A 27457-nucleotide genomic window follows, 5' to 3' on the forward strand; every position below is an offset into this window, starting at 1 on the left:
GCAAATTATGTAAGGCAAAAAGAAAGCAGCAATCACAATATTAAGACCAAACAAAGCGGAATTCAAAGAAGAGCATTCAAAGGGAACAAGAAGGCAATTGAAGGTAGACAGAACACAAAGTCTATGACGAACACTTAATACTCATGAGATCTTCTGTGTCAACACAGAAACAAAAGGGTATAAAAAAAAAGGTGTATGTATTTGTAGAAAACAACAGAGAAATAGACAAAAGTTTTATATACCACTCGAGTCTTAGAAAAATTAAACAGAAAAATATATAGAAGATTTTAGTGTTATAATTATTTGGGTTAATTTAGTAGAGATTCCAGATATGATAATCTGGATTCTATAGCCCATGTAACATTATTTTCAAACATTTATTACTATTAAAAATTACTTTAGGTCACTAAAATATATTAATAGATTCACTAAGTAGGAATTTAGAGGGCCATATTATCCGATCATGATTCAAGAAAACCTCAATATTAATAACAATTTAAATAACAAAAGCAAAAATGGTAATCATTTGGAAATTAAAAAAAGAAAATATATTTTAAATTACACTTGTAAGTAAAACTATAATTTAAGACAACTTAGAAAATAATGAAAATTATAATAGTAAATATTAACATCTATAAAACACACAAAATTGACATCTACTTTTTTATCTGTAATTTTCATAAAATATAAGGGATAAGGCTAAAGGCGTCCTTAGGCAAATGAATAGTCTTACATTTTTTCATTATTAACTGAGAAAAAAAATAAAAGTAGGCATTCAAGTCAGGAAGTTAGAGAAACAAAACACAAGAGTGAATTTGGGCTGGGCAAGATGGGGCTCATGCCTGTAATCCCAGCACTTTGAGATGCCAAGGCGGGCAGACACCTTGAGTTCCGGAGTTCAAAACCAGCCTGGGCAACATGGCAAGACCCTGTCTCTAAAAAACAAAAAATAAATAAATAAAATAAACAATAAATACAAAAATTAGCTGGGTGTGGTGGTGCATGCCTGTGGTCCCAGCTATGTGGGAGGCTAAGGTGGGAGGATTGCTTGAGCCCAGGAGGCAGCGGTTGTGGTGAGTCGAGATCTGCACACCAGTCTAGGTGACAGAGCCAGACCTGGTCTTAAAAGAAAAAAAAAAGTGAATTCAAAAGATTAGGTAAGACAAATTGGGAAAAAAACCAAAAAGGGAGTTGACCTAACAGATATTAAGATGTATTTCTAAAGCCATAGCAACTAAAATAGTACAGTATTAATGTAGGGACAGACAGAGCAATGAAGAATAAAGAGACCAGCAGTAAACCCAAATATGTGAGATGATTTAGGGGAAGAACAGACTTTATCATCAAAGATGATGGTGCTCATTATCTTTGGATTTACAAGATTATGAATAATTACACTTTAAAAATATTTTCCTTTTTTTATAACAATTATGTGCTAATTTCATAATGAGAAAAATTCAACAAATGTTCCTTAAAACTGGTAGATCAACATAATATGAACAAGGAATCACTTTCTCTGTTTGCTTCTGAAACCAGTTTGGCTCAGCGCAGTCTGCTGGTGTTTTCACACCTGCTGAAGTCAGTGGAGAGGAAGCCCTCAGCAATTACAAGGGCAGTGTGAAGACATCGGTGGAAATAAATTAGTCTCATTATCATGGAAAAAAAAAAATCCATGGGTTGCATCTGTCTTGTTGATTGCTGTATGCCTGGTGTCTGGCAACTGGCTACTGTGGGACTAAGTAAATATTTGTTTAATAAATGAGCAAAGTGGCTTGGATTTATTTTGATTTTTTTCTGCTTCCGAGAGTTCTTTAGTTTTAACAAAAAGAAAAAGTCACACTTGTAATCCTGGTCGTGAATACTCACCTGCATCAGGGTGGGGCTTGTAGGTTTGAAATCGGGCCCCTCCCACCGTTTACTTACAGAGACAGGCAGGATTAGTGGCACTCCAGGGAGAAGGTTGTCTGGAGAAGACTGGTGGTCAGTCAGAACCTTGAACTCAAAGCCGACTTTCCCCATGTTCGTCAGCGTGATTTCCCTCTCTGTGACGTGGTCAAACAGCTTGAGAAGAGAAGGAGAAGAGTGACTCCATCTTGGGATGTGGCTTTGATAGTGACAAAGGTGCAGAAACATGCCTCATGGATAAGGGTGTGACAGCTCCTGATATAAATACTGGTCAATCTACATCTCAGCATCACAACAAATGCCTACTGGGGCACTAGACTCTGGAAACCTGGCTCTTAGTTCTTCTAAGAACCGATTTAGTTTAGGTATGGCTGTGGGGCTGAGCATTTCACCTTCCTGGGTCTCAGTTTTTTCACTACAGGAACTTGTAATAGAGAATCTTAAAGTAAGCTTTCTACATTAAAAAGATTTGCCTAGTATTCCATGGTGTACATGTGCCACATTTTCTTAATCCAGTCTATCATTGTTGGACATTTGGGTTGGTTCCAAGTCTTTGCTATTGTGAATAGTGAGAAAGTAAGCTTGTAAGGCCCCAGCGAGATGCAGCCATAAAAAATGATGAGTTCATGTCTTTGTAGGGACATGGATGAAGCTGGAAACCATCATTCTCAGCAAACTATCGCAAGGACAAAAAACCAAACACTGCATGTTCTCACTCATAGGTGAGAATTGAACAATGAGAACACATGGACACAGGAAGGGGAACATCACACACTGAGGCCTGTTGTGGGGTAGGGGGAGGGGGGAGGGATAGCATTAGGAGATATACCTAATGTAAATGACAAGTTAATGGGTGCGGCACACCAACATGGCACATGTATACATATGCAACAAACCTGCACGTTGTGCACATGTACCCTAGAACTTAAAGTATAATAAAACAAATTAAAATAAATAAATTAAAAAAAAAGAGATTTGCCTTCTGGATTCTGTCCTGTAAGAAAAACAAAAGATTTGAGTTTAGAATGTTCTAGAATGAATTTTTCCATTCAAATGGAGAACCATGGGTGTAACAGGCCAGTCATGTTCTTTTTCCTGGAATTTTGCTAACATAATTCACCAGCTGGGTTAGCAGGCCCAATAACCACAAACAGGCTACTTTGGGGGTCCCTAGGAAAAGCTAGGCTGAGGACTGACGGCTTCAAAGTAACTATACTCAGAGATGAGCCAAAACCAAGTGCCCAAAGGACCCTGGAGACGATGAAGGAAAAAGAATTCTATTTGGTCATCATCATGGAGACGGTCTCAGTAGGTGTTGGGTGAATCAGATTTTAGGCACAATCTTTGATCTACAAACACACATGCATGCACACAATTCAGTAGTTATACATGCAGGAGTTATGTAATGGAGATTCAATCCTCACTGAAATTTGGTAGGAGATATGACCTCTGAGTGCATAACACAAAATCTGATTTGGAAGAGAATGTGTACTGATGGAATTAATTGGCAATTATTCCAAAACAAAAATGGGAAAGTATATTATATTATGGCAAAGACTATCATTAAGTGCCAGGGGAATGTAAAGTAAAAGATAACCCTGGAAGGAGCTGAGCTAGGTCTTATGGGATGTAGAGCTTTGGGCTTGGCAGAGTGGAGGATGAGAGGGATAAGGTAAGAGAAAGTGTAGCTGCATGAAGCGCTGGGGTGCACTGGGGCCAGTGGGTAGACCAGCTTGGCCACAATGAAATGTATGGACTATAATAGGGAATTACAGGAAGTGAAACTTAGAGTGTAAAGATCACCAGTTAATAGAGAGGCTTAGGATAGCCTCACCCAGGTGGAGAAATGGGCTCTGACCCAAAGGAACTCATGACAACTGACAGCCAAACCTGACCCAGCACAGCACTGACCAGACGCTTTAAGCAATGACAACTCCTGGTGGGATAGGCCTGCTACTCCGTTCCCACCTTATAGATGAGGGACACTGAGGCTTGGAGAGGTGATGTGCCCAAGGTCGTGCAGTCAGGAGGAAGTAAAACTGGAATAGGAAGAGGAAGTAAAACCGGAATATGAAGAGGAAGTAAAACCGGAATATGAAACCATGCTCTTTGGTCAATATCACATTGCTTTGCTAAATGCTGCTGGGATTAATTGGGCAGGGACTGATGGGATGAGAACACCATTTTGGAAAATGTCGCTGGACTTACTGAATCAGAATCTGCACTTGAACAAGACTACCAGGTGATTCGTAGGCACATTACAGTGTGGGGGGAACTGCTGCAATAATTTAGGCATGGCTTGATGAGACCCTGTAATGTGGTATCAGTGGCAATGGGAAGAGAAAACTGACTCAGAGAGGGACCCTGGTGATGAGTCAGCAAACCCTGGATGCTTTGAAGGATGTGGAGAGGTGAAGGAGAGAGTGCAGCAGAAAAGCCTTGGAGATTGTGAACCCAAGGGTGGAGAAAATGGTAGTGCTTTTGAAAGAAATGCAGAAGTTGGAACAGCCTCCTGGATTGAAAGGGAAGAAGTGACCTTGAGTATCTAACATGCTGAGTTTCAGGAGATGATAAGAAAAGCAAGTGCAAGTATCTGGCAAACAGTTGGCAGCAGGAGGATGGTCAGGGTTAGGAAGGCTGATGGGAGATCAAGGACAGGGGTGATGGCGAGACTATGATGATTGGGGTTCAGGAGAGATTTGTTTAAGATGCTTAAGGCAAAACCAGAAAATCTCCACCCGATGGTTTGTGATACCTGTAATCCGTAGTGAATATCCTTGGTGTCAAAGGAATAGTTGACCAGGGACGCCTCTCCCTTCAGTGTTATTTCGTAGGTGGGTCCTTCTTCAACTGCACACAGAGCTTTAGCTTGTGCAATGATGTTAGCGTGTCCATAGAAGGTGAACGATATTTGGTGGCTACTGTGTGGCTGCAACACTCCAAACAGGGGCAAAATATCAAACACCTGCAGAGAAAGTCATTTTATAAGAGAGCAGCTGTTGGGGTGAATGCCTGCCAAGGGTAAGTGAAAGTTATGTCAATTTACACGTTAATTCCAGTCTTTAACTCATTTGATAGAAGGTAGCCAAGCACCCTGAAAACACATAATGGTAATGATGGTAACAGTGCTCTGGTGAGATTTAAGTTTCTAATGTGGGGCAGGTGCTCGGTTAGAAAGAAAAGTTAGTGTCTGATAAGGTCAGGACTCACACGGTGTCACTTACTTCTTCTATCCCAATGGAAAGCATCTCATTCTGTTCACAGGTCTGTAGGGATTCCTGATCCTCCACCTGGCTCTGGCTTGCGTATATTGTTTCTATGTCAGTAGAGCTAATTTTTATTTCCTAGAAATTAAAGATGTGAGGAAAAGCTGGCAAGCATTCAAAATGGATTATCAATTGACAGAAAAATAAAGTATGTTGTATATGATTATAAAAATAGTACATTTTTTCCCAGGGAGATAATTGAGCAAGTGACTATAATGTACATATAAGGATGTTTACTGCAGCATTATTTATAAAAGCAAAACTTTGGAAGCCAACTCAGTGCCCATCAATACGGGGTCACTTTAAATGAAGTGTGTGTGGTACACCTATCCATGAAGGATAATGCATGTATATTTATGGATAGGGATGATGTGCACAACATATTATTGAGTGAAAAGCAGTTCCATTCATGTAAAATTACATATGCCTCATGTGTCTGAAGGTGTGTGTGTGTAAATTCCTTCAGAGATTTGCATAGGCAAATACAAATATCTGGGAGGTTGTTTGCTAAGAATTTCGTAGCATTTTTCTCAGGGGGTAGAAAGAAGATAGGAATTTTGAGGATGTTTGCTTTAATTTTTCTGTATTCTTGAGTTTATATGTACACATACGTACATATATATGTACAAATATATTTTATTTTTGAGACAAGGTGTCTGTCACTGTCACCCAGGCTGGAATGCAGTGGCATGATCAGAGCTCACTGCAGCCTTGAATGCCTGGGCTCAAGTGACCTTACCACCTCAGCCTCCCTAAAGTAGCTAGGACTGCAGGTGTGCACCACCACACCCTGGAGTCTCGTTATGTTGCACAGGCTGGTCTTGAACTCATGGCCTCAAGCCATCCTCCTGCCTTGGCTCCCAAAGTACGGGGTTTACAGGCGTGAACCACTGTTTCTGGCCTATTCTTGAGTTTTCTATGACAAGCATCTTTGAAAATAGAAAAAGAAGAATTAACATTTAAAAGACAAATATTTTATATACTCACACATACTCATTCTAAAAATTTTTTAAAATATAGAAAGCTCCAAGGAAAGAAATAAAAGTCCATCTCAGGTTATACTGTAGATAAATATTATTATATATATGTGTATATATAGTGTATTATGTGTGCATATATATTTGTATTCTGATTTTTCAGTTGACCTAATGAGTGCCATCTTTCCATATGACTGAATATTCTTCACGAACATCATTTAAAGTATTTTAGAAAGTTGTTTGTACATGATACAAATTTAAAATATTCAAAAGGATATATGGTAAAAAAATTAAAAAAAGACTTCTATCCCTACAGTTCTCCGGTTCCCCCCTCCTGAGGTACCCACTGTCCAGTTTCCTATATGTTGAATTTGGTTATTCCTCTTCATTCAGCTGATATTTATTGGGGACTTACTAAGAACCAGTTCTATATCCTGAGGATATGATAGTGAACAAAACAGAAAAAAAATTCCTGCCCTCATGAAGATTAAATTCCAGAGATATTCCATGCACAGACAAAGATATCTATGTAACTGTTTGAGAGGTAACACAGTAGCTAAGAGCAAGCCAGATGGTCAAGTCTTCTAGCTTGATGGATGTGTCCCTGCATTGGTAAAATGGGGAAAGATAGTGGTACCCACCTCACAGGGGTGTTGGGAGAAGTAAAAGAGTTAATGTAGAAAATTGCTTAGCTGGGGTTGGTGGCTCATGGCTGTAATCCCAGGACTTTGGGAGGCTAAGGCAGGTGGATTGCCTGAGCTCAGGTGTTCAAGACCACCCCGGGCAACATGGTGAAACCCTGTCTCTACTGAAATACAAAAATTAGTTGGGCATGGTGGCAAGTGCCAGTAATCCCAGCTATTCGGGAGCCTGAAGCACGAGAATTGCTTGAACCCAGGAGGTGGAGGTTGCAGTGGGCCAAGATGGTGCCATTTCACTCTGGCCTGGGCAACAGAGTGAGACTCTGTCTCAAAAAAAAAGCTTAGATCAGTGCTCAATAAGTGTTGGTTGCTTTCATAGACTTTTTTCTTTATACAAATGGTAGCACGCAATGTACTTTGTTTTGCACTGGGTATTTTTTCTTAATATATCAAAGATTGTGCCAAATTAGTATGTAGAGAACTTTCTCATTTTTAAAAAAGAATTTCATAGTATTGCCTTGTGCAGATGTAATTTAGTTTATTCAGATGGTCTCCTATTAGTAAAATTAAGTTGTTTCCAATATTTCTTGCTTTGACAAACAAAGCTGCAGTGTACAAGGATGGTTACATGCTTTATGCAAGTGCAGAGGTGTATCTGGAGGATAATTTCTAGGAGGGGTACAATGCATTTTAAATTTTGATCTACTTGCCAAGTTGTATGTTATAGAGGTTATGCCAATTCATACTCCTACCCACACCATAGGAAAATCCCACTCAACACTATTTTAAAAGATTGTATCACATCATGGACATACAGTAATTTATCTTTCATTATTTTTTTCATTTTTTGCTGTTTCTAAAATGTTGTAACAAGCATCTTTGTATGCACATCTTTGTATCTCCAACAGTTTGCTTAGGCCATATTCTAGAAGGAGAATTTAAGGGTATTAATTTTTAAGCCCCCTTTGTTTTTGCTACAGAATTATTAAGAAAATATTTTTCCTTTAGTATCCTCTATCTAGGGTGTAGGAACATCACAAGTGTAGGCTCTCACTGAGTGCTGGCTCTGGGGTGTTTGGCTGGGAAGAAATGTGGGTAAAGCTGTACGGCTTTGTCCCAACTAAACCCAAGCATTGTACTGGCCACTCTGCTCCTGGTTCTGCCTTTGTTTTATGGGAAGGACCCTTGACCTGCCTACCCTCCCCAGGGAAAGGACATCGTACATCTGAGATCACACTGGAAGCTTTCATTTTTCTTAGTTCTTTTTCTTCAGGCCTGGCATCTTCATCCACAAGGGCAGTCCTAGGAAGTTTAATGAAATGCAGAGATTCACTCATTTGACTGTCATCACCACACAGTCTCAGGTGCATAACAGCCCTGTCTTCCTCTTCTCCCTCTACCACACCCCCAAACTTAAGGGGGGTTCTCAGTCAAGGGACACTTTTCTCAAGAGGTCAGCAGGTCAGGGCTCTGTTGCCCTATGCCCCCAAACATGTGGTCTAGGCCACTGAACTGGTCAATTTTTCACGGGGCTCAACCCTTTTTTACTGGCCCATCAAGCCCATGTTCAACTTACAAAAAGTCCTAGGAAGTTCTAGCAATTCTTCAGACAATGTGGGTGTTCTATGTGCTCAGTGTTGTTTCCCTATTTATTGGAGCATTTTATTGTGAGGACATAATGTTTGGTGAATTGATGTATCTTTTCCTGCTTACTACCCTGGACCCAATCCTGGCTGTAGACCTTGGACATACAGAGTGGACAATATGATAGGAAAGGCTCAGTCCCCCAGGACTCATGATGGTACCCTCTCCCTATCCCAGATGTCTAGTCTGGGGCCTACACATAGAAGACACTTATTAAACTGTTGACTGGGGACTGGATCAATGAACCAATGAGGGATGAATATTGAGAATGTTAAGTCCGTGTAAAGAAAAGAAAAGCTACTACAAAAAATCCATGTTGGCTTTGCATTTGCACTTACTTAACAAAATCATTTAAATCCATCTCGCGTGGCTCTACTGTAACTAGGATTGCTGGTGAGCCGGCAGTCTCTGAGGTTGCTGGGATGGACTCCATCTGGGACAGTGGGGCACTGTAGGGCTTCTTTGGTAACGTCACAAACCTACCAAAGCATGGGACAGGGAATGGGGGGAGATAGGAGATATCAGTTTTTGCAAATCAGTGCTCAGTGGGCTCTCAGTTTCTAAGGCCAAACTCCAAATCCTAGACCAGGCAGATCTAGCAGGGACCACCCTACACCCTCCCTTGAACTTGCCTTCTTCAAATCTCAGCTAAGGTTTCACTTGTTCTTAAAAAGTTTTCTGACTACCAGTCTAGGCCCAATTTCTTTCCTCTGAGTATCCATAGCCCCCTGGGCTTCCCCTTTCACACTTATTTTTACCATCCCTGCTAGATGTGGACTCGCTGAGGACTGGTATCCAATATGGTGTCTAATCCAGAGCCTGGCCTGGAATAAGTAGTTGGCATGGTCATGAATGAATGAGCCACTGGGGATCCTGCTCCCAGATCACTAGAAAGCAGGGCTATGACTCAGCTGAGGCCTGGGAAGCACTCTCTGTTAGGGGCCTGGAAGTGCAGGCTCAGGTTTCTTACATGACCTTGCCTCCTACAATGTGACCTCAGTGCCTTGCTCGTCACACCCTAGTCCTGGTCCCACCAATAAGCTGTGCTGCCACTCAAGTTCTCCAAGCAGAGGAACCCAAGGGAAAAGAAGCAACTGTACCGGCTCGTGCTGAAGCCCATATGTCCAGTTTCCACTGATTAAAAAGGCCTTTGGATGTCACAAAGGCCAAGGTGGTGGGGTCACCCCCATTCTTCCTGTTTCCCCTTGGTGCGTGGCTTTTTCTGGACCCCTCTCTGACCCTCCCCAACCTATCTCAAGCCCTTGATGTTAATTTCAATCTATTTCACTTATATACTCATTCTGGCCCCATCTGTACTCAGAAGCTCAGCACAAATGTCATCTATTATGTGAAGCTCCCACCACTGGCCTATCTTCCCACCGGAAGAAATTCTCCCTCCCTTGGAAGCTTCACAGCATTTCATCTGCACTTCTTTTAGGACACTGTCCACTCTAACCATGTCCTAAAGTATGATTTCCTAAATTTCAGGGATCCCACTACCATCTTCGTGATTTGTAAGCACACAGTTCGATGAGTTGTATACACATCTGTGGAACTATCACGTTAATCAACAGAATGTTTCCATCATCCTAAAAAGTTGCTTTGTGCAAACACTCATCTGTTTAATATCACTAGAGATTAATTTGCCTACACTTTTATAGAAATGAAATTGGAAACATGTAAAAATTGGTGTCTGACTTCCTCTGTTTGGCATGATGTTTTTGAGATTCGTCCATGTTGTTGCATGGAGCAATGATTCTGTTCTTTCTTTGGAGCAGTATTCCATAGTGTGGATGTTTTCCCATCTTTTTGTTGATGGACACCTTGACTATTTCTAGCTTTTAGATACTATGAATCAAGTTGCTATGAACATCTGTGTACAAGTCTTTTTATCGACATATGTTTTCATTCTTCTTGGGTAAATTCCTTGGAAGCGAATTGCTGGGTTGTATGCTATATGTATATTTAACATTACAGGAAACTGCCAACCAGTTTTTCAAAGTTGTTGTACCACCTTACACTACCACCTGCATTGTATGAGAGTTCCAGTTGGTCTGCATACTCATCCACACTTGGTATTTAGTCTTTTATATTTTAGCCATTCAAATGAGCATACGGTGGTATCACATTGTGGTGTTCATTAATAGGCTTATTTTAAAGGAAAATTCTATGTCATTACTATAAATGAAAACACAGGATTACCTAGCATATTTAGAAAAATCAACACAATGGAAAAACATCAATGTAATTATTTTCTTGCCTGGTGAAGGCTCTGAGCTGAGCTCTGGTTGCTCTTTTTAAGAAGGCAAAACACTGGGCTGGCATGATCTTGGCTGGGCTTATTACTGTATGGAAGGAGGATCCATGGTGTCCCCTCTTTACAGACCCTATTGCATAGGGTCTTATATATAGAGCCCAAGCTCAACAGATGTTTGATTGATTGAATGAATGGATGGATGCATGGATGGATGGATGGATGGATGGATGGATGACGGATGGATGGGTGTGTGGATTGTTGAATGAGAATAGTTGAATAGCATGGAGGGTCATCTGACTATTCTGCACCTTCTCTGTCAACCTGGGATAAAGAGTGGGGATGGGAAAGCATGGAGAAGTCACAGAGTATGGAAAAGCTCTTTTCATTTTTGGCCTGAGCTTCCATTTGACTTGTTCCAGACCAGATGTCTCTAACTGACTTTACCTCTGGCTGAAACCACTCCATTAGGGGCAGAGAACACATGTTGCGCTGGGTGCTAACAAATCTCCCGGGAAGCTCGTTAAAATAAAGATTCCTGAACCTTGTCCTCCGACAGATTACAATTCAGCAGGTCTCAAGAGTTAGATTTTTAACAGTCTTCCCAGGCAATTCTAATGGGCAGCCAGATTTAGGAGCTGCCATGGGTAGGAATGGCAACATGACAGCTGAGGATGGAGCTGATAATTAATATGGGGCTATCACTGCAGCCTTAACAGCTAGGGACAGTGAAAATCAGCCAAGGACAACTCTGAACACTTATTAAATCACTCCAGGTCAGCAGAGACGCCTGGTGAGGCTTTGCCGGCTCACTGCCCCACATAATAGCACTCTCCCATCCAGCCTTTGCACCCCGTGGGATGTTGTGCTGCATAAAGAGAAAGCAAATGGGAATTTCTGTAAAGGAAAAATACAAAGCTGTGGAGGGTCTTCATACCCGAGGAAAAACAATACCTCAGTTGACATTGCTACCTGGACAAATGGGAAGTGAGAGGTCTCTTTGGAAATCAACAGAGGAAGGCAGAGCAGCCCTCCCTGCTCGCTGTCTGAGCCACAGGAGGCAGTGAAATGTTTACCGTAATGAGGGCTTTAAGTTATTAAAACCGGAAAACCTGCTCCAAAATATTGAAATAGAACGTTGGTAGAGTTTTTTTGGATCAGATTTCCTTTTACCCTCAGGAACAGGTGATTACTTTCCTGGTATGCTGACCCAAACAGGAGTAGACTCAGTTATTTTTAAAAGGGAGTGCATAGCAAACAAGAACAATCAATACTGCTCCAATTCCAGGGTTCCCCGTATCAGAATCACGGGAGAAGCCAGGAAATAAATGCTCCCTGTAGCTGCCAGAGAATCACATGCATGTCAGACACCCGCTCATCAGCAGCACTGGCTTTGGGGGCAGTGGTTTCCCTTCTCATGTTTTATTTTCAACTCTTGGGGAAGGATCACCACAATCTTTTGTGCTACAAAGTTAAAAAAAAAAATCCACCATACTTCTTTCCTGTCCTTTCTTCACTGGAAGCAGTTTGGTGCTAAAATAAAACCCTGATGAACAAGCTTGTATTTCAGTTAATGTTCTGTGTTGCAGCTTCTATGATCTTTGCTGGTGGGATGGTGGATGCTGGACACCCATTGAAGTCTGTGCAGTGCAGTCTTGTGGGAAAAGGTGGCAGGGGTGGGCAGCCCTATAAGAGACACATTGACTTCTAATTCACTGATTCATTAGACTTGGCTTCTGGGAGTTTCCACTACAGAGGATGAAATCAGCTGGACAAGAAGGGCCTGCATATGCTGTTTAATACTTTTTTAAAACTGATGACTGCAGCAGATGCTGCCGGTGCACTTTATTAGGGTGATGCCCCCAGGTGCTGTGGGTGTGGCTGTACCTTCCTCTGGAGCATTGCCCTGGCCTGATGGGAGATGCCCCACCCACCCTGAACTGCCTTTCCTCTCATTAGGGTATGACTTATAGGAAGGAGTGACTGATAGGGGTGGCAGCTATGAGAGCCCAGCCTCCTTGTCTCTGACTGGGACGAACTGTGATGTAATTTACACTCCAAAGCTCCCCATGGGATCAGGCAGAGGTTAGACTTCTGAAATCACATCTTCTCCTAGTTTTCCTCCGGCCCTATCTTGCTTCCCTTAATTTCTTATAGTTTCTCCTGAGAGCCCTCCCTCAATAAATCACCTCAAGAACCACATTCTTGGGCTCTCCTAGGGAATCCACTACAGTGTTGTAGGATTCTAAAGATCAGAAACCCAACCCTTGCTTCAAGGAGCTAAGAGGCCAGTGGATCAGAGTCAGAGCCACAGGAATGGCTGTGCTTTAGGGTACAAGTGTTCCAGCAGGGAGCCAGGCAGTGCACAGGGGTTGCGAGCACGGCTGTGTGGTCAGAGGGCTTGGGTTTGAATTCCGGCATCCCTACTTGTGCACTATGGGGCCTGGGGGCTGTGTTAGTAAGAGAACCCTCCGCATCTGATTGCTGTGAGCCATAGTTCACATAATGAGCCCCATGGTGCCTGGGTCATAGCAAATGTCCAATGAATGTGAGCTGCTCTTGTGTGGGGTTGGTGACGATTATCATCATTTTTGGAATTCAAATGAGGGAGATGCTAACTCTTTTTGGATGCATACAGAAGTCTTCATGGAGGAGGACATGGTCTAACTATGCCTGGGAGAAAGAATGGTTCTTCTCAAGTGAAGAGTGGAAGGAACGTATAGGCTGAGGGAAAAGTGCCTGCAAAGCAGCAGTCCCCAACCTTTTTGGCACCAGGGACTGGTTTCATGGAAGACAATTTTTCCATGGACTGGATGGGGGTGGTGGGGGAGATGGTTTCAGGATGATTCAAGCACGTTACATTTGTTGTGCACTTTATTTCTATTATTATTACATTGTAATATGTGATGAAACAATTATACAAGTCACCATCATGTGGAATCAGTGGGAGCCCTGAGCTTGTTTTCCTGCACCTAGACGGTCCCATCAGGGGGTGATGGGAGACAGTGACAGATCATCAGGCATTAGATCCTCATAAGGAGCATGCAACCGGGATCCCTTACATGTGCAGTTCACAATAGGGTTTGTGCTCCTATGAGAATCTAATGCCGCTGCATACCTGACAGGAGGAAGAGCTCAGGTGGTAATGCGAGTGGTGGGGAGTGGCTGTAAATACAGATAAAGCTTCGCTTGCTCACCCGCTACTCACCTTCTGCCATGTGGCCCAGTTCCTAACAGGCCACAAACTGGTACTGTTCCTTGGGGGGTTGAGAACCCCTGCTGTAAAGGAAATGGGATGGAGAGAACGTGGATTCCCCAGGGACAGGGAAGAAGTCTGTTGTGGGAGCAGCGTATGTGTAGGTGCCAAATGGAAGCAGGTGATGGTGATGACAATGATGAAGAATACAGAAGCAATGAGGTGGGGTCAGTGATGGTCAGCACTGGGGGCAGGCATGACAGGAAGGGGGATAGTAGCCATGGGGACTAGCACTGACCCCAGCAGTCACTTTGACTGCTCTCATGCACCTCTTCCTCCTGGCATTGAGCAGTTAACATCTACCTAACCTTTAAGCATTAGCTTAGATGTTACTTTCACCGGAACATCTTCCCTGACCCCCAGGTCCAGATTCAGGGGTCATCTCCATGCTTCTACATCCTACACTGTAATTTACTCATCAGCAGGGGCAGGAGCCATGTCTGTCTCTCTCACCATGGTCTCCAGCACTGGGCACCATACCAAGCTTAGAGTCAAGCCTAACATTTGTTGAATGAAATTCTAGTCAAGAGTACTGTAGTTAACGCCCTGTAGTAAAAAGGGTTATAAAGATCTTGTTTTGCTCAAATGTTATATCAGATGGTCTACTATTTGTAAAAAAGTAATCCATCCAATTTCAGTAAGCACAACTGCTTGTAATATAACTTTGCTTCTCCTCCCATCAACAGATGGAGTCTATTTTCTTCAGGCCTTGCATCTGGGCTTGGCTTGACTTCTTTGGCCAATGAGGCATTCAAAAATGTGATGCAAATGGCAATTTGAAAACTACCTAGGCAATTCACAGATTCATGAGAACTAACACACATTTTCTGTTTAGACAATTATGTTTCGGGTATTTTGTTGTGTGATGAAAGCTAACATATACAGATTGGTTTTATTCTCCCTAGCACAGTGCCCTGCACAATTACCCTCAATAAACAATTACAGAATGAACAAGTGGAATGAAAACATCTCAAGTATGGAAAGAAAATGTCAATATTCTTCGTGGTGCAGGCTGGTCATCACCCTTATAAATCACTGATATCAAAATGAGAAAATGATCCACAGTAGCCACTGGTGCCTTGCATGGTCAGAGGTCCAGTTATGAGAGTATTCAGCACTCCAAAGGTCTGAATGTGTGCTAGTGGCCTCTGTGAATTAATTTCATTACTGAGATTATTTTCTCCTGCAGTTCCAATCTCATATTTCCATTGTTCCTAATTTATAATCTGGTGCAAACCATGCATCTTTACTTGTCAGATCTTATCAGGTGGCTTCCCAAATTCCTATTCTTGCTCTCAGCTATCTGACTTTGCTTTTCTCATTTTGTAAACCCCCTGCCTCTCATCCACCCTTCCTTCCTTCCTCTGACTCTACACATCGAAAATCTGCTCTAGATTAGGCAAGCCCCTACTGCTGTTTCTAAAGGGAGCAGATTATAATATTGCTTTAAATTATATTAAAAGTGGGCATATTTCTAAGCCCCTCTGGGTGCAAACACAAAATCCCTGCCATGTTTCCATATTTATTGTCTGGATTTGTGGTCCTACACTTGCTGATCATCCTACATTGGGAAGCAAATGACAGATGGAGACAGATGGGCTGGCCCAGTGCCTTCCCTAGCAGCACGGTCTAGCTCTGCCACGTGAGAAGGGGAAGCCAACTAAAGACATGTCTCTATTATGGAAAGCAGCCTCCCCTAGCCCTCTGACGTTATTATACCACAGAATACTTCCAACTGGCCACGTGTGCTAAGGCGGAAACTGATGAGAGATCACTAAGAGGCTGAAACTCAAGTTACTCAGAGCTTAGGAGACGAAAACCATCTTTTTAAAAGGTTCTCAAAAGGAGTTGCAATTGGAACCTCTAGAACAGTGGTTCTCAGTGTTGGCTGGCCATTGGGATCCTTCCTGGACCCTTAAGAAAGACTGAAGCCTGAATCCCAACCATAGAGATTCTGATTTACTTGGCTTCAATCTATTTGAAACTTCCCAAGGTGATTCTAATGTGCATTCATGGCTGAGAACCACTGACCTAGAAGATGGTAGTGAGAAGGTCATGAATAGTGGTAAAGCAACTGTATCAAGTAAGAGCCCCAATTAAGTAACTGCAGCTGACCTTATCATTACTATTCCCTACCAGGAACTATGAAGCACTTGATAAGCACTGCCTAATTTAATCTTCACAACAGCTTGAGAAGGAAGCCACTATGATTATCCTGTCTTCAGATGACAAAACTGAGGCTCAGAGGACAGGTCAATGGCTGTGTTAGACCCACACCAAAGCTCATGCTCTTAGTGACTTTGCTGGAGAGTCTAGCCAATCCACAGGTGAGGGCTTCTCCCGGGTCCCTTCATGTCATGCCATACCCAGGGCAGTGACTCCCAAAGCAGGTCTTCTCATTCCAAAAGTAATTGGAACCCACAACATAAGGAATATACAATGTGTTGTCTAGAACCTTTGGAAGAAGAGGAACCCATCCTGATTGTAACCTGAATGAGAAAAAGCAAGACACCATTGACCTTGCCCTTGAAGTAACTTTGCAGAAACAGTTTTGCTGTCAGGTGGGTAGTGGAGGAATGTGCCCAGAATCTACCTCGAAGCTCTCTAGTCCAGATGGATTTCTGTGTAAGAAGTCCACTTCTGTAAAGCTCCAGAAGGTGTCCCCACTGCTACATGATCTTAGAAAGGCTGCCAAACAGGTAGGCTGTGAAATCTCCCTTATAATCAGCTTCAAAGCTCTTTAGAAATACTTTCAAAACAGGTTGGTTTTTAAAGTCAATTGCTTTTAATGTCTGGCTTTCAGTAGATTGTAGCTAGCTTTGGGAGGATTTTAATTAATATGAACATGTAGACCAACCAAATGAGCCCTTTTTACGAACATCACTCCATGAACCAAGCAGACACAACCCTGACTTAGGTTCAGATATGCACTAATAGTTTCCGCTGATTTCATTAGAAGCTGGCTTAGCTCACATTGAATCTCTGGAAGCCTGATGCCCTCCACTGATATTGGAAACATCGGGAAAATGCCTTAAAAAGAATGAAGCTATAATAAGGTGACTAGAGTTGTATAACAACACAAAAGCACGAGAAAAAGTTTTATAACACTCACAATTGAAATGAAAAACAGTCCAATTCAGTTATCTATGGGGTAATGGATATGGTAACTCAGGAAATGAGACTAAGCTGAATTGCAAATAGAAGTAGACTGTATGGGCCCTAACATGGAGATAGCTTCAAATAGAAGTAGACTATACGGGCCCTAACATGGAGATAGCTTTTAAGTTAAATACAAAAAGAGCCAAAGGCCTACCCCGCTCCATAAGTTTCCCTGTGCTTGGCCCTGAGTCACTTGCAGGTTGACTACAAAGACAGGAAACTTGTCTCTGGAAGCTCAGATTTCAGAGGTGGCAGACAGCCCTCTCATTAGCCTCAGTGGGTAATCTGACCCCCCGGTCAGATAAATTAGCTGACCCCACTGCAGCAGAAGAGGAGATTCTAGATAAACAGGCTATAGGAGGCCTGGATGATGAAGGCCCTGGGAAGGTTCTGGGGACACCAGAGATGGAGTGTAAAGTGGTCTACTGCTCTCAGGGGACTTCAAATTTACTAACAGTATCCTATTTATAATGGGGATCATGAGGCGTGGACATTGATTATGCTTCTCAAACTATGTATCTATGCTACAAACACTTTTGCACATACAATGTAGTTTCATAATAAAATCATTGCTGACCTTCTGCAGGGGCAGTTTCAGTCAAGTGAGGAGGCCAAAAGCTAGTTCAAATTGGGTTGGGGAAATGAATGGAGGCAACTAGGGTACTCTGTTTTCTTCCATTGCCTGGTAGAGAGTTGGTGATTAATGAAAGAGGATTAAGAGAAGGGCTTTCTAAGAGGTGAAGCACTTGTACTGTAGGCAAAGGAATAGGAAGCCTGAAGATACTGAGAGTGAGAGGAGATTATTGCTAGAGAGGAGAACAGACAGAAAGCTTGGCCTGGAAAGGCAATAGATGCTTTTTTTCTGTACAGTCACTCTCTGCATCCATGGGTACCATTCAACCAATCAGGAATCAAAAACTTCTGAGAAAAGAAAAACAACAAAACCCAACAACACAACAATAAAAAAAAAAACCAACACATAAAAAATGAATACAATACTGCAACAATTTACATAGATTTACATGAGCTATTATGGGTAACCTAGAGTATACAGGAGGGTGTTGGAAGGCTATAGGCAAATAGAACACCATTTTATATAAGGGACTTGAGCATCTGTGGATTTTGGTATTCTCAAGGGCTCCAACCTTCAGTGGATACCTGAGGGACAACTGTAGATTTGAAAACATTCATGTATTTCTAAAAAGTGAAAGGCCCATCTTCCTTTTGAGTCAGAGGGAAGGAAATGGGGTGGTGAAAGCAACAGCCTAAAGAAAAGTAATCTCAGGTTGATCTGCAGCCAGGGGAGACCAAAGGGAAGAAAGCCACCAGCAGAGTGAGGTAGGGAGCCTGGAGGGAGGATTCCTGGGAAAGACGATGAAAGGCAGGGTAGATCCAGGAAACACTGTGGAGGAAATGCTGGTGGAAACACTTGGTATGATCATATTTAATTTTGTCCAATCTGGTGGGTATGTAATAGTGTCTAGTTGTAAATGTTTTAATTTCCATTTACAAGATTACTAATGAGGTGGAACATCTTTTTATTCTTTATTGGCCATTCATATCTGTTCTTCTGTGAAATAACTGCTCATTCTTCTCTCCTGGGTTTTAGTTGAATTCTGTCTTTTTCTTCAAGGGCATTCTTTATGCAGTATGTAGACTGATCATCTGAAGGTGGTCTGTATGCCAAAACTGCTCTCTGTTGGTGCCTTGTCTTTGTACTCTTTTAATGGTATCTCTTGATGCAGAAAGTTCTCAAATTCAACATAAGAGATTACGGATAGTTTCATTATGATTTTGTGCTTTTTGTATCTTGTTTAAGAAATTCTGAGGCTAGGCAAGGTGGCTGACACCTGTAATCCCAGTACTTTGGGAGCCCAAGGTAAGAGGATTGCCTGAGGCTGGGAGTTTGAGACCAGCCTGGGCAACATAATGAGACCCTATCTCTACAAAGAATTTAAAAAGAGCATTAGCCAGGTATGGTGGTGTGCGTCTGTCATCCCAGCTAGTTGGAGGGCTGAGGCAGGAGAATCACTTGAGCCCAGGAGTTTGAGGTTGCAGTGGGCCATGATCATGTCACCACATTCCAGCCTGGGCAGCAAAGTGAGACCCTGTCTGTTAAAAAAAAATTCTTCCTTATTCAGAGTCAGAGATCATCGAAGCATTACCCTACATTTTCTTCAAATTAAAAAAGCTGACTTACACTTTTCATGTTTATATCTTTAACCCATTTGGAATTAATTTTTTTTTTGAGATAAGAGTCTCACTCTATTGCCCAGGCTGGAGTGCAGTGACACAATCTTGGCTCACTGCAACCTTCGCCTCCTGGGTTCAAGCAATTCTCCTGCCTCAGCCTCCCGAGTAGCTGGGATTACAGGCACATGCCACCATGCCCAGTTAATTTTTGTATTTTTAGTAGGAGTTTCACCATGTTGGCCAGGCTGGTCTTAAACTCCTGACCTTATGTAACCTGCCTCGGCCTCCCAAAGTGCTGGGATTACAGGCGTGATTTTGTATAGTGTGAGTTTAAGGATCTGTTTATGCTTTTTTCTATATAGATGACATATTGTTTCTGGATCATTTACTGAATAGGCCATTCCTTCTCCTTTATTCAAATATTTCAATTTTGTCATGTTTCCATACATGTAAGGGCCTGTTTCTGGGGTCCTTATTCTGTTCCTTTATTCTATTTGCCTATCTGTGCACAAATACCACACGTTAAACTTTATTATATTTTTACAATAAGCTTTGATATCTAGGAACCTGGCTAGTCTCATCCCTCTTCTATATAAAGTTTAGGATCAACCTGTCAGGATTTTGATTGGAAGTACATTTAAGCTATAGATCATTCTGGGGGAAAATGACATCTTTACTGAACTGAGCCTTTTAAATCAGTGAAACAAGTACGTCTCACCATTTATTTAGGTCTTATTTAATGACTTTAAACAAAATTATCATTTATCCATAAATATTGTGTTTTTATGTTACATTTATTTCTAAGAACTTTTTTTTTTTTTTTTTTTTTACTGCATTCTATTTTCTATTTGTTGCTGCTATACAGAAATGCAATTGAGGCTGGGTGTGTTGGCTCACGCCTGTAAGCAATCCCAGCAGTTTGGGAGGCCGAGGTGGGTGGATCACCTGAGGTCAGCAGTTTGAGACCAGCCTGACCAACATGGTAAAACCCTGTTTCTATTAAAAATACAAAATTAGCTGGGCGTGGTGGCAGGCACCTGTAATCCCAGCTACTCGGGAAGTTGAGGCAGGAGAATTGCTAGAACCCAGGAGGCAGAGGCTGCAGTGAGCCAAGATTGCGCCATTACACTCCAGCCCAGGGGACAGGGTGAGACTCCATCTCAAATAATAAAAAAAAAAGAAATGCAATTGAATTTTATAACTTTATATCAATCCATCCTCCTCACTCAATTCTTTTATTAATTCTAGTAATTTGTCTGTTGATTATTTTGTGTTTTCCATGTAGATAATAATTACATGACTTTTGTTTCTTCCTTTCCAAATCTAGTCTCTTTTATTTACTTTCCTATGTTCCCACACTGGCTAGGATCTTTAGTAAATTGTTGAATAGAAATGGAATTTTGGCTAGGTGCAGTGACTCATGCCTGTAATCCCAGCACTTTGGGAGGGCGAGGCGGGAGATCACCTGAGGTCAGTAGTTCAGGACCAGCCTGACCAACATGGAGAAATCCCATCTCTACTGAAAACACAAAATTAGCTGGGTATGGTGGCGCATGCCTGTAATCTCAGCTACTAGGGAGGCTGAGGCAGGAGAATCGCTTGAACCTGGGAGGCGGAGGTTGTAGTGAGCCGAGATCATGCCATTGCACTCCAGCCTGGGCAACAAGAACAAAACTCCATCTCAAAAACAAAACAAAACAAAAAAACGGAACTCTTGATTTTTAAAGGAAATGACTTTAACATGTCTTCATATTTTAAAAAGTTATCCTTGATCAGGTTAAGGAATTTTCACATGAATAGTTGTTTAGTTCTACTGAATTTTTTCCTTGATTTATTGAGATGATCATATGTTTTTTCTTCTTTAATGGGGTAGTACAGTAAATTGAATCACCGGATTTTGTAATGTTAAACCAACCTCGCATTCCTGGAATAAACTCAACTTCATTATATCTTATCTTTTTATGCTTTGCTGGATTCAGTTTGTTAATATTTTGGTGAATGTTTTACATTTATATTTTTGCATTAATGAGTGTGAAATGGCCTGAAATCTTTATGTCCCTGACCTGGTTTAATGGGTTTTGGTATAAAAATTAGGTTAGTTTTATAAAATAAGTTGGGTAATATTGTCTTTTATATTTTTCTCTGAAAAGAGTTTAAGTTTGAAATAATTTATTTCTTAAATCATTGGATAAACTTTTCTGCATCTATCAGGGCTTAGTGGGTTTTTAAAAATGGGGATATTTGAAACTATTTCTTTAATGGTTATAAGACCATTTGGATTTCTTTTTTTTTAAAAGTCAGTTTTGGCAAGTTGTATTTTTCTAAGAATTTGTTCATTTTATCTAAGGTTATTCAGAAGTATGTTTTAAAATGTCTAAGCCTGTGTTTTTGTTTACTTGTTTATTTCTTGTTATCTATTTGCTATTGATTTCTGACAGAACAGATTCTTTGTTGAGATTTGCTTTAAGCCCTAGTATATAGTAATTTTTCATAACTGTTGCATGGGGCCAGAAGATTTTTTTTTAGTACAGTGTTCTACATATGTCAATTATAGTAAGCCTATTAAATGCATTCAAATTGTCTATAATAGTGTTGTTCGCTAGAACTTTAAGCAATGATAGAAATATTCTCTATCTGTGCTGTCCAATACATAGCCACTAGCCACATGTGGTCAACTAGTACTTGAGAGGTAATTTGGTTTAGATGAGGTCATGAGGGTGAGACCAGCCTCATGGAATTAGTGCCCTTATAAGAAGGGACACCAGAGTGTTCTCTCTCTCCTTTTGCTATATGATCACATGGTGAGAAGGTGGCTGTCTACAAGTCAGGAGGATAGCCTTCATCAGAACTTGACTCTGCTGGCACTGTGATCTCAGACTACCAGCCTCCAGAACTGAGAAATAAATATCTCTTGTTTAAGTCACACACTCTATGATATTTTGTTACGGCAGCCTGAGCTCAGTAATATAGTGTAATACATTACACTTAAGTGTAGAAATTTCAACATTGCTTTGTGACTTAATGTAATTCTTAAATAGTAATTAGGCATCAGCTAACTCAGCCCTAGCTACAGATGTGAGGGTTCCTTGGAGGAAGCCCAGGAACTAATGGGGCTGGGAAGAAGGAGAAAGAAGGACTCCTTTATACTTTCTTTCACTCAGCATGTCTGTTCTGAAGTGATTTACATAAAAAGTGTTCTGCTGTAAAAAGCCTGAACACAACTGTGCTAAATAATACATATATATGTTTGTGTGTCTATTTATTTTGAGAACTTGCTTTATAGCAAACCTGATTAATTTATATATCATATGTAATACACCTATTATATTTAATTATAATTATACATGTATTTCAAGTCTATTTAAATAAGTGATATTCCTTCTCAAGGAGCAAAGTAAACCTATAGATCTTAGATATTTGATATTGCCCCTCCGTCAATGGCAGTGAACCAAACTGTAGGAATGATGTCTAGAAGAAAAAACAATTCCACTCCTACGACATGGGGCTGAACTTGAATTTCCAAACCTGTTAATAGAAGGACAGAGTCAGAGGTTTCAAGCCCTTCTGAACGGATGCAGGATGGCTTCTCCAAGAGCTAACTACTTCCTCCCCTAAAGGATGGTCAGTTAGAAGCTGGTGATGAACCTGTGGGCAGAACCCCATGGCAAGGCAACAGCCCCAGAGGAACAGTCTACCCAGTCTGTGGCAACAAGTAGGGAATATTGCCCTCCTGCGATGGTGTCGTGGCCTCAAAAGAGAGGGTCAATGGGAAAGAGTAGCAGGAAGCAGGCTTTGCTGCCAACATGCTCCCTGGTGGGGCCTCATCCAGTTTTAAGGCAAAAACTAAGAGGATCCCTGAGGTTCCTGATAACTCTGGTATGGAGCCAGCCAGGCCAAGGAAATCCTCAGTTCCTGCCTGAATCAGGAACCACTGGATATCACAGGCAGTTGGGGTGTGATTATCACTAAAAATCCCCTGTAGAGCACAGTCTCAGGATGAGAGCCCCCACCTCTAGCAGCTCTCACATGTTGATTCAGGGACTCAGGACAAGGCTGGGAGCCACCACCCAGAGGATCTTTCCCTCCACCCTGCACTCAGCCCTCCAGGGGCAGCAGGCGTCTCTCACCCTGCTGGGACTGACCATCTAGCCCGCCCCAGCAGACCCCGTCAGTGTTCCCACCAGATTTCTTCACTAGGTAATATTTGCAAGGCTGAGAAGTAGAGGGCAAAGTGCTGAACTGTGGAACAAACAGTAGCTGTGGATTTTTATGAGCCTCTTGTTTCTCATTCAGCTTATAAACTCTTGATGGGAAAAGACTGTACTTCCTACTTATCCTCACTCCACCCCTTTCTTACCCTCTCTCCCTTTCTCTTCCCTTCCTTCCTCCCTTCCTCTCTCCCTCTTGCCCTTTTCCCTCCCTCCCTTCCTCCCTCGCTTCCTTCCTTCCTTCCTTCCTTCCTTCCTTCCTTCCTTCCTTCCTTCCTTCCTTCCTTCCTCCTCCCTCCCTCCCTCCCTCCCTCCCTCCCTTCCCATTTTTATCTAGTGCTTATTCGGGTACTTCCCTGTGCTTCCCTTCCCTTATTTGTAAAATCACAATAATAATAGTGTTTCCTAAATAGCTGCCATGTAAATCAGGTTACTGAGAATATGAAGTGAAGCCATCTTTGGAAATGTCTAGCACACAGTCACTGCTTATCCACCCACCTTGTGCCCCATGAACAGTTTCCATGTTTGTCTTTGGGGGCTTATCAATTCCATGCATGGCAATAAGTCTTATTTATCTTTGTAGTCCCCATCACACATAGCACAATGTTCAGGTAGAGTGTTCACAGAAGGTTCGTTTAAACACAAAATAGATACATAGTAATAAGATATACAGAAAAAATGGGCTTTGATATGTCAGTAGAAGACAGTGGTTAAAACAGGGGCTTTGCAGTCACTGCAGAAATGGGGTCTTGGACTTCTCAAAAGAAGATATAGAAGTGACCAAGAAACATGAAAAAACATTCATCGTCACTAATCATCAGAGAAATGCAAATCAAAACCACAATGAGATAATGTCTCATACCAGTCAGAATGGCGATTATTAAAAAAATAACACGCTGGTGAGGCAGAGGAAAAAAGGGAATGCTTATACATTGTTGGTGGGAATATAAATTACTTCAGCCATTGTGAAAGCAGTTTGGAGACTTCCCAAATAACTTAAAACAGGGCTACCATTTGACCCAGCAATTCCATTACTAGGTACAAACCCAAAGGAATATAAATTATTGTACCAAGAAGACACATGCACTTATATGTTCATTGCAGTGCTATTCACAATAGCAAAGACATGGAATCAATCCAGGTGCCCATCAACAATGGATTGGATAAAGAAAATGTGGTACATAAACACCATGAGTACTATGCAGCCATAAATCATGCAGCAACATGGATGCAGCTGGAAGCCATAATCCTACGTGAATTAATGCAGGAACAGAAAACTGAATACTACATGTTCTCACTTATAAGTGGGAGCTAAACACTGAGCACACGTGGACACGAACAGGGGAACAACAGACACTATGAACTACTACAGGGGGTAATAAGGGAGTGGGGCGTGGGTTGAAAAACTACCTGTTGAGATAGACTGGATTAAGAAAATGTGGCACATACACATCATGGAATACTATCCAGCCATAAAAAATGATGAGCTCATGTCCTTTGTAGGGACATAGATGAAGCTGGAAACCATCATTCTCAGCAAACTATCGCAAGGACAAAAAACCAAACACCGCATGTTCTCACTCATAGGTGGGAACTGAACAATGAGAACACATGGACACAGGAAGGGGAACATCACACTCCGGGGCCTGTTGTGGGGTGGGGGGAGGGGGGAGGGATAGCATTAGCAGATATACCTAATGTTAAATGATGAGTTAATGGGTGCAGCACACCAACATGGCACATGTATACATATGTAACTGACCTGCACGTTGTGCACATGTACCCTAAAACTTAAAGTATAATTTAAAAAATGCCAAGGATCAGATATTATTTGGAAATTGGAAGAAAAAAAAAAAAGAAAAACTACCTGTTGAGAAGTATGCTCAGTACCTGGGTGACGGGATTCATACCCCAAACTTTAGCATCATGCAATATTGCCATGTAACAAATTTGCACATGTATCCCCGAATTTAAAATCAAAGTTGAAATTATTAACAAAAAGAAATGGGGTCTGGGATCTGCTATGTGGGCTCAGGTGCCTGGATCCCTAAAAGTGGGTATTCATCCTCACTCTCTGGGGTTGCTGTATGACATGTAATGAGTTAGAATGACGCCTAGCACATGGTGGGTACTCAATCATAGTTATTGCTATTGGTCAAGATTACGGAAGCTTCCTTTCATTGCTCCCAATAGCTCCATGTTGAAGATTTGGCCATATACATCTGTCTACAGGAAACATTTCCTATTTGGACATATTCTTTGTGCTCTGGAAAGCTGTTAAAAGAGGTTTTTCCCAATGTAAGGATGTGAATTGTTCACACTGTACCGATGGTCTTACTCTAAGGCTTCAAAAATAGGCAGTTTGCCTTTCATACAGAAAATGGGAAGGTGCCTGCACAGCTGGTGCTTAGGGCTGTATGGTGACGGGGCTATTCTGGGAATGAAGTCTGGTTGTGAGTTGCTTTTCCACAGTGCCTGAGGAGTAAACCAGCTTATCAGGTCTCAGGGCATTGGTAAGGTGGTCTTGTTCCTCAAATACCCTTCCACGCAGGTGGTACCTAATTTCACAGTTAGATGTCCATCTCTTTGGCTTAGGACTAGCAAGGGAAATGCAATGAGCCTGATCAGTTATGAAGGTGGAATCTTTGTTCTCTGCTGCCCAGCATCCATTCTCCCTTTCTTTGGTCAGGTACCTTCCATTTCCCTCTGGGAACTAGCCTATCTCTGACATTCAGCCTGGCTCAGGAGTAGCAGTGAGATCCCCAGACCATAGTTGAGGGACATAGGATTCAACCAGAGCCAGTGAATTACAGCAAAACATCTCCCAGGACTCTACTTCCTCCCACGAGACTTGAACCTGGCATATGAAGAGCTGGAGCTGCTGAGTCATCTTGCAACCATGTGTGTATAGGACCTGACTGAGAATGGAGGTAATATGGCAGAGGGCAGAGCCAAGGGATGATGGAAGAGACACTAGGTGCAGGTGATGTTATTCAAGTCCTGGATCAAGCTGTGCCTGAAGCCTGAACCTAGACTTTCCAGATGCATGAACCAACAAATTCTGCTTTTCTTTTCTTTTTTTCTGTAAGTTTGAGTCAGGATTACCATTGCTTACAACCAAAGGCTTCTAATGATATGGTCACTAATAGAGGATCCATTTTTAAAAGCTTGCTTGGCGTGGAAGAGAGTAAAGGGAGCACAAGAACTCAATGCTGGTAATGTTGGAGGCTCTGAATAGGTTGGATAAGGGACATCCTCAATATGTCAATGTTTGAATCCCTGGAACCTGTGAACGTTACCTTATATGGCAAAAGGGACTTTGCAGATGTGATTAAGTTGAGGATCTAGAGAAGCGGTGATTATCCTGGAGTATATGAGTCAGCCCAATGATCTAACCACAGGTGCCCTTATATGAGGGAGGCAGAGGGCCATGCTCCTCCAGAGAAGGGAGAAGGGGATGCTATGCAGTAAGCTTTGAAGGTGGAGGAAGGGCCAGAGACTAGGAATGCAAAGAATGAAAGGAACAAAGCTCTGGAAGTCAGCAAAGGCAGGGGATTTTCCCTGCAGCTTCCGGAGGGAGCAGAGGGAGGTAGCCCTGTCCATACCTTGGTTCTGGCCCAGTGAAACTGATTTCAGATTTCCGGCCTCCAGAATGAGAAGAGAAGAGATCTGTGTTGTTCCAATACCCCCAGCTTGTGGTGACCTGTTACAGCAGCCACAGGAAGTTGCTAGGGGGAGGGCCCCCTTCCCACTGGGCTCACTCTTGGGGCTGTAAGTCTGTCATCCTAGCTCAGACACAGTAGGCAGAGAGCTGGGGAAGAAAGGGGGCTGATGGGGCAGACAATGGGCTGTGGCCCCTGATTCTATTTCCTCTTCATGACCTTTTTGACCCCTCCTCAGGCCTGTCTTCCCTCTGGCCCCAGGGATAAATGCTTACTTTTGGCTCCAATCCAA

At 42.1% G+C, this 27457-nt stretch overlaps 1 protein-coding gene across 1 annotated transcript in view; it reads right to left on the minus strand.

Annotated features, from left to right (window-relative positions):
- The window catches only part of HYDIN (HYDIN axonemal central pair apparatus protein), a 442024-nt gene that overhangs the window by 171917 nt on the left and 242650 nt on the right, over window positions 1–27457 (minus strand). The window contains exons 23-27 of the mRNA XM_030829570.1: window positions 8772–8912; window positions 8013–8091; window positions 5130–5249; window positions 4661–4870; window positions 1924–2061 (exon numbers count right to left, since the gene is read on the minus strand). Of these exons, the coding sequence (XP_030685430.1) occupies window positions 1924–2061; window positions 4661–4870; window positions 5130–5249; window positions 8013–8091; window positions 8772–8912 (688 nt within the window). The remainder of the gene's footprint in view (window positions 1–1923; window positions 2062–4660; window positions 4871–5129; window positions 5250–8012; window positions 8092–8771; window positions 8913–27457) is intronic.

Source organism: Nomascus leucogenys, chromosome 2 (genome assembly GCF_006542625.1).
Source record: "Nomascus leucogenys isolate Asia chromosome 2, Asia_NLE_v1, whole genome shotgun sequence".
Taxonomy (NCBI): Eukaryota; Metazoa; Chordata; class Mammalia; order Primates; family Hylobatidae; genus Nomascus; species Nomascus leucogenys.